The following is an 8,155-nucleotide window of genomic DNA, read 5'->3' on the forward strand; positions in this document are numbered from 1 at the left end:
CCCCCCCCCCCGCCCCCCAGTTGAAAAGCAGCTGGCAATGTAGTAGGAGGCCCATGGAGCAATGAGTTTGGGAAACCTGCATCATGTGATGCTGTGTCTGCCCCATGAGGCATTGCAAACCCTTCCCAAAGCACTCTGTGGCCAGTTGCACAGTGGGACAGCTACCACAGTGCACTGCCCTCGTTGCCATTGCAAGAGCTGCTATGTGGCTGCTCTCCACTGTCACAAGGAACACAGTGTGGACACGCAACAGCGGTTTAATTCCAGCGCTTTAATAAAAGTGGTATAACTTGTTGTGCAGAAACTTGCTAGTGTAGCCATATCCTAAAAACTGCTAACTTCTTAGTGTGTTGATATAACTAGTTTCTTCTGCACTGGACGTCTAGTTGATACTTGTGAAGAGGTAAAATTAACATGACAATTAAAACTATAGAAATGACCAGTTAAGATATATCTGTTAAGTGATCCTCCCACTTGGGCTGTGTGTATGAAGCTTAGTGGAAGAATCTATTTCTCATTGCTATAGATACATGCAGCATACTTCTAAAAAGAAGTGCTTTAGAAAAAATCTGCTTCAGTTTGTAGTGACTGACAAAACTCCTCAATGTTTCCAGGCTGCTGAGAAGGAAGCTGCTCTTGTGAAGCAGGAAGAAGAAAAAGCTGAACAACGAAAGCAGGCTCGGGCTGAGAAAAAAGCTTCAAAAAAGGCTAAAAAAATGAAACCTGGAGACAAACGCAAAGTCGAAGATGATGACGACGGAGAGTGGGGGCAAGAGGAGGAAGGTATAAACTGTAGCTTAACATTTTTCACAGCTTAAGACAGCAGGACTTTTAGTTGCCTCTCTGCAGTCAGCACAGGTCAAGGAAGTCTTGTTGGGGTCTCCTTGGAGCTGTGTGTTCCAAAGGGATCTTAATTTATCTCCACGTGTCAATCACAAAACTGCCTCTGTTGCATTTTTTGGTCGTCAGTGATCATAAAATGAAATAGGGAGTGAACACTTACATTACCTTAATAATTGAAATAAGTTTAAAAGAGCGCTCACTAGATATGTTTCCTGGCTTATACAATTATTTCATTGCATGTAAACCCCAATTAGCTGAAATCTCCCTATTTTTTCCCTGAGTCTATGTATGTCCTCCAAGCTATTCAAACCATCTGCATTTTCCTATATTTATAACAGCATCTCAGAAGGTTGAAACAAATGTTTCTTGTGGAAAGTCCCCCAGAGGGAGGAACATGCATACAGCCTCACTCAGGGTGGTTTCAGAAGACTGCTCATTTTGAAAAGAATGCTATTACCCGCTTATTTGTGGAGAGGGAAAAACACATGATCATGCATATAGTTACAGTGTGTGTGATGAGATAGTAAGTGGAAAAATTTGACTGCTAACCTTGTGTCCCTTTAAAGCCTTCACTGTCCTAGGCATGCAGTCCTTATCTCTCTAACTACAAAAGGATTGCTCTTCTTTGTGTTAGGATCTTATTTTGCACCTGCAGTTCCAGGTGCTGAGCACTTCCCTGGATCAGGTTGTTAGAGGAAGGCAGCCTTTCCCTTAATATATATGTAAATAAAACCCTGCTGTTTGCTAGAACGTCTAAACCATTTAAAGCTTTTGTTTCACTAAACAGCAGAGCAGCCCAGCAAGAGACACAAGGGTGATGGTGACAGTACTCGTGCTGAAGAAGAGGTGGAAGATATGGAGGTAGAAACCGGCCTGTTTGGAAGAAGTACACCTGCGAGACCAGCTGCTTCCTCTAAACAAAAGGAAAAGGCAGCTGCAAGCCGAAAAGAAGCTCCCAGAGTTCTCCATGACAGTGCTAAAGATAACGTCACTGTTTTTGTCAGCAATCTTTCTTATAGCATGGCAGACCCTGAAGTGAAACTGAAAGAGCTCTTTGAGAGCTGTGGGGAAGTGGTGGAAGTCCGCCCCATATTTTCTAACAGGGGGACTTTCCGGGGCTACTGCTATGTAGAATTTGTGGATGAAAAATCAGCTCTACAGGCCCTGGGATTGGATCGCAGGATTGTGGAGGGGAGGCCAATGTTTGTGTCTCCCTGTGTTGACAAGAACAAGAATCCAGATTTTAAGGTACAATACTTCTTAATCATTCAATAAATAACCTTATTGATGAGATTGCATAGGAAGACTAGCAGCATGTCTAGTCCCTTCAGTAATCCTTCCTAGTGATCAACCCTGCACTAACCTCTTCATACTGGCAGTCCAGAATTTACGTTGAGAAATGTCTGCACTAGATGCGCTCAGTGCATGTCAGTGACACCTTTTGATACAATAGATAATCAATAATTAGCTTGATTGGTATCTTAGTCCAGTGGTTGTCAACCTTTTCTGTACTCTCCTGTTACAACAGAAAAAAAATCACCTCCCTCCCCCTTGCAATTTAGCCATAAATAAGGGAGGGTAAGTGTGCTGCTTTGTTGGTTGAGAACCCACACTGTGATCTCTTTGGATGATGCTAGATAAAGTGAAAGGCACTTGACTGGTTGAACCTCCAAAGCATTTGAAGCCCTTCAGAATTCTTGTATCTTTTCAGGTAGCTGAGCCACACGCTAGAGCTGACTTTCTACACTTGAATAAATCCTCCGTCATTTGTGTACTCACTCAGTGTAGTAACCATGCTTCTCAATCTCCCAGCTGTATATTTTTCAAATAATCTGTAAAATGCTTTTCAAGAGGCTGCGACTAATGCTAGTAATACAGGGAAAGGTTTGCGCCAAATGCGGCAGAAGTAACCGTTTGCAGGTATTGTATATAGTGAACTTTGATCCACGCATGATCCCAAAGTGCAGTGTTTGTGAAGCACATCAGCACTGCAGCTGACAGCCGTTGAAGTATATTCAGTATCCTTAAAGTCTTGCTAATGTTTCTGTGTTAGATGCAATGCGTGTGTGTGCGCACACACAACTTGCTACACTAGCTAGATATCCTATATTATTTTAACACTCAAAATATAGCATGAAGACACAGTTAGGGAAGCTCTTCCTGAAGTTGGAGCAGACCTATAATATTGTAGAGACTCATTGGGGTGAAACCTTTGCTTGCTTAGAGCAGACTGAATTCTTAGAAGTGCGTACCTATTAGTTGTATTGTTGTAGCGCCTAAGAGCTCCAATCAAGACAGGCCCTATTGTGTTAAGTGCTGTTATAATCACATAAGACACAACCCCAGTCTCATACTAATATTTAATGGTCTGAAACTATGGTGCAAGTTGGACATAGGTTCTTTGAATGTCTGCAACTGGACAGGAATTAATGTCCCTTTTTTACCCCAGGTGTTCAGGTACAGCACTGCACTAGAGAAGCATAAACTATTTATTTCTGGTTTGCCATTCTCCTGCACCAAAGAAGAGCTGGAGGAGATGTGTAAAGCACATGGAAATGTGAAAGACATTAGGCTAGTCACTAATCGAGCTGGGAAACCTAAGGTAAGTGTCCAGCACTCATGTTAATCTAATGTTAACGTTAATCTAAATTTTAAAAGAAACTTCAAAGGGAAACTCTTGGATATTTTGGGTCCAAAAGATAGATTTTCCGTTTAAAACCAAACAAGGGAGTTGGAATGTTTTCACCAGCTATTCTTAATCCAAAACCAGACTTGTTTAAATTTATACCTTCTTTTGCAGTATCTGTAACCCAAACATTTCATGCTAGTGCATGAGCACCAGAAAGTGAAACTGAGTCAGTCTGTCTTGCCCAAATTAAGTGAAATGCAAAAAGTATGGGTATAAATGGGAGAAAAAGATGTTCTGTAGAACTTTCAATTTTAGTAATAGGCGCTGGTAGTCTGAAGAATCTGTATTTTTTTTTTTTTAAACTGATCTCACATGACAGTATCCTTCTGATGTAATTATATGGAAATACGGCTGTGATCATAACTAATTTTAAAACGACTTTAGTTGTTTTTAATTCTTTGACTCTAGTGATCTCAATATGTCTTCCAGCAATGGATGTGGCAGTAAGGAATTAGCCACCTCATCTCATGACAGATTTTATTACATTTGCATCTGTATAAAATTAAGGACATTCATTAAATGAGAGATTTTAAATCAGCTGCTGTTCCCTCAAAATGTTGCCCTCCCACACTTTACTCAAATAGACATGATTAAGTGCTAGTCACTCTAACAGCTGTCGTCCTGATAATCATGTGTATGTTGTGTGTACTACAAGCTTGAAAATCCATTTTAAAGCAATATAATCTTTCAAAAATGGCTCCCACTGCAGGTCTTGTAATTGATGCTCTCCACTTGCTTCACTTACTTTTTCAGGGTATGTTCAGAGCTTGGCTTGAGCTGGGATTCCTACTTAAATGCCATAGAATGTATTTAATCATTCATAGCTTAAACAAGGTCACATTTAAAACTGGATATATTTGTATGGTCCAGAATGATGTGTCCTCCCAAGATTATCCAGCCTTAAAAGTGCATACAAACTACGGGGCCTGAAGAGCAATGGTAACACAATTAGAAAGACATAGTTTTGCACGTTGTGAAATCATTGCGAATATCACTGGCCTACTATGCAGTGACAGCTGCTAGAAATCTCCTGCGTTGTGTGGGAGGAAGTGCCTCCATGCAGCCTCTCCTTACCCATGTTTAATTTGAAATGAGTGGGGAAACTCTCACCCACGGGGACCATCAGCAGTGTGGTTAGCAGCTGCTACAGTGAAACCTGCACAGAGAACCATTGCCTATGGGGAATGCTTTGTTGCTGATGACTTAAAAGTATCCCCATGTGGTTTGTGGGACAAATTTCTCCAACCCTTCAGAGACCACTTCTACCATTCAGTGTTGATGGTGTTGCCTAATATAGATTGGCTGCTCTTGAAACTAAAGTAACTACTTATGCCATAGGGTTATGGACCTGATTTCCTAAGTGGAAGTTTTAACCCAGTAAAGAATTGCAGCAGATTCCATGTGGATCTTGCCTTTGTAGCTGCTAGATAGAGATGCCTAGACTCTCACTAACTTTCACTGGGCTAACCCGTAACTCTGATGATTCTTTCCAACCCTATGGTCTCAGCCTGGTTGCAGATCCTAGAGTGCTGCAGTGAGGTCTCACTACTAAGACAGCATTCTGTGGTGTAGCGCTCGAATGACTGTTTACCTACTTGCTAATGTACAAAATACATTGGCAATTAAAAGGGGTCTCATGAGTAGCAGTTAGCAAGACTCTGCTCTCTAGACAGCCATATAGCTTTGAATTCTTCAGCACACCTGCAGTTTCACCATGAAGAGTGGGACTTCATCTCAGCCATATGTCATGTCTATAACCTACCATTGTCACTTCAGTCATCTCAGTTGACTAAGGTCTGTGCAGAAGCTGTCATGCAGAAAACATACACTGACACTTACCTAATTTGTCTCTGGGCTTTCCTTGTTCAGGGCCTGGCCTATGTAGAGTACGAAAATGAAGTGCAGGCCTCGCAGGCTGTATTGAAAATGGATGGGCTGACAATTAAGGAAAATGTCATCAAGGTGGCAATCAGTAATCCACCTCTCCGAAAATTCCCAGACAAACCTGAAGCAGGGAGAGCCTCACAGTCCATGGTACCACGACAGATTTATGGAGCGTAAGTATTCATGGCACGCATTGCTTGGGGGTGCTTAGAAAACATCAGGTGTGTAACACAGGGATACTTAGGAACCACACCCAGGACAGATGAGGATAATGTTTGAAAGGTGCTAGAGAAGTGCCTTATTGTTATGGTTTAGGGCGTGGCGGATTCACAGGGTTGGTAATAGGATGTAGACACTTCCCACTTCCAGATTGCTAGTTCAGATCCAACCCAGTGCAGCAGTGACTGAAAGGTACCATGGTGTTGATGGCTGTTCTGGTGATAATCTCTGATGTGAACATCTGAGCACAAAACTGGCCTGAATTATCTGCTATTGGCAGTCTTGGCAAATTGGCCAGGAAGGCTGTGCTCTCCTTTCATCTCAGAAAAATGCTCCCACAGATAAGGGTTTAAGGCACGCTAGTAGACCAGGGGTGTGCTGCTGCTGTGTACTTGTTCAATGGATAAATAGGAGACTTCAGTCTCCCGGGCTGTCCGGCTTGGTGCCTTTTGCCAGCACTAAAATACACTCTTTCAACGGGCAACAAAATGAAAGCAACGTAAACACTGCATTGCCTGGTAATAAAACAACTGAGAGAGGAACAATAGTTAAATGGGTGTTCCTTGTGGTGAACAAACCTTTGTTTCTTTCCTCTTGATTCAAATTAATGTACCAACCCCCCCGCACGCCCCCCCCCCCCAAACTCCTTGATGTTCTTAAACATGCCTTTTGGTTTTTTAGACGGGGGAAGGGCAGAACTCAGCTCTCAATGGTGCCTCGTGCATTACAACGCCAGAGCAATCTTGTGACAAAGGCTGAGAATGGGATGGTTCAGAATTCACCAGCAACTTCATCTGCAGCCACTGAGGAGCCTAAAAAGATGTCCAATGCTGATTTTGCCAGGATGCTACTGGAAAAGTGAGCAAGAGTAAAATGAGAAATGCCTTTTTGGAAGCCATGTTGTGTCCTTATTTATGCTAGCAAGAGAAACAGCCAATCACACTCATGTGTAAATACTTCTCTGCACTGTTGCATTCACCGAGATCCAGAATGGGGCTGTACAAATCCAGTTGTTTGTTTTTCTCTGAGAGCAAAGAGGTATGTTTCTTGTTCCGGTAAAATGGCTTTAAATGATCCCTCATATTGAGGGTAATGGGGGGGAATCTTCACTTTACAGATTGGGTACAATATGAAGTTTTATGGAGTATTCTTTTTTACTTTTTTAAAGAATGAGACAGTTGAATGAAAGCTTAATGCTGTGATTGTAGAGCCCCACTGGTCACCAGGGTTTGGTTGGTGATGGTAGACAGCCTCTGTGGCAACATACAACCCATCTTAAACACACACTGACTTATTTCAGAAGTCATGGGCCCGTACACCTCCTTCCATTTAAAAAGTTCGTATGGCAGATGCTAGTAACTTCACCACAATGGCCTATTTTAGTATTGAGAGGGGAGGGAATTCTATAAAAATGTAATCGATGTTCCGCTCAAGTTGGTCTGTTTTTATATTGTGTATTTGTAAATGACATTCAAACTATTATTTTTAAGCTTCATAAACAACATTAGAGCTGGTAACTTTGTTTCATGTAAAAGCTGTATATGCTACTGCGGACCATTTTACCTTTTGTTTGCTAAATGACTATTCCATGTCTTGACAGTTGGTTTCTGTATGGTTTGCTTCTTGAATTTTGTTTTGTACACAATGTGAAGTGCGAGTTATTGCTTTATTAAACTAAAGTTCTCAAAGGGTTTTTTTTTTTTAAATACTGTCACTTTTGTTTAGATATGGTGTCTGATTTCAACTTACCGTAAGGTAGCAGTATGATATTGATACCTAGCTTTTCTCACAAGATCCCTTAATTTAATGTACATGTTAGTAAAGCTTTTGATACTGTCCCACATGACCTTCTCATAAATAAACTAGGGAAATACAACCTAGACGGAGCTACTATAAGGTCAGTGCAAAACTGGTTGGATAACCGTTCCCGAGAGTAGTTATCAGTGGTTCACAGTCATGCTGGAAGGGCATAACGGGTGGGGTACCGCAGGGATCAGTTCTGGGTCCGGTTCTGTTCAATAAATATCTTCATCAGTGATTTAGATAATGGCATAGAGAGTACACTTATAAAGTTTGCGGATGGATAGGATTAAAATTCAAAATGATCTGGACAAACTGGAGAAATGATCTGAAGTAAATAGGATGAAATCCAATAAGGATAAATGCAAAGTACTCCACTTAGGAAGGAACAATCAGTTGCACACAGACAAAATGGGAAATGACGGCCTAGGAAAGAGTACGGCGGAAAGGGATCTGGGGGTCATAGTGGACCACAAGCTAAATATGAATCAACAGTGTAATGCTGTTGCAAAAAAAGCGAACATCATTCTGGGATGTATTAGCAGGAGTGTTGTAAGCACGACGAGAAATAATTCTTCTGCTCTGATTAGGCCTCAACAGGAGTATTGTGTCCAGTTCTGGGCATCACATTTCAGGAAGGATGTGGACAAATTGGAAAGAGTCCAGAGAAGAACAAAAATGATTAAAAGTCTAGAAAACATGACCTACGAGGGAAGATTG

The 8,155-nt window shown here is 41.6% G+C and overlaps 1 protein-coding gene across 1 annotated transcript in view; it reads left to right on the forward strand.

Annotated features, from left to right (window-relative positions):
• Window positions 1–7,320, forward strand: part of SART3 (spliceosome associated factor 3, U4/U6 recycling protein) — a 23,523-nt gene extending 16,203 nt beyond the window's left edge. Inside the window, exons 15-19 of the mRNA XM_026656901.1 lie at window positions 615–783; window positions 1,631–2,091; window positions 3,293–3,445; window positions 5,402–5,589; window positions 6,317–7,320. Coding sequence (XP_026512686.1) covers window positions 615–783; window positions 1,631–2,091; window positions 3,293–3,445; window positions 5,402–5,589; window positions 6,317–6,497 — 1,152 coding nt within the window. The 3' untranslated portion in view covers window positions 6,498–7,320. The remainder of the gene's footprint in view (window positions 1–614; window positions 784–1,630; window positions 2,092–3,292; window positions 3,446–5,401; window positions 5,590–6,316) is intronic.
• Window positions 7,321–8,155: the final 835 nt, after the last annotated feature.

This window comes from Terrapene carolina, unplaced genomic scaffold, assembly GCF_002925995.2.
Source record: "Terrapene carolina triunguis isolate 2854851 unplaced genomic scaffold, T_m_triunguis-2.0 Scaffold234, whole genome shotgun sequence".
Lineage (NCBI taxonomy): Eukaryota > Metazoa > Chordata > Testudines > Emydidae > Terrapene > Terrapene triunguis.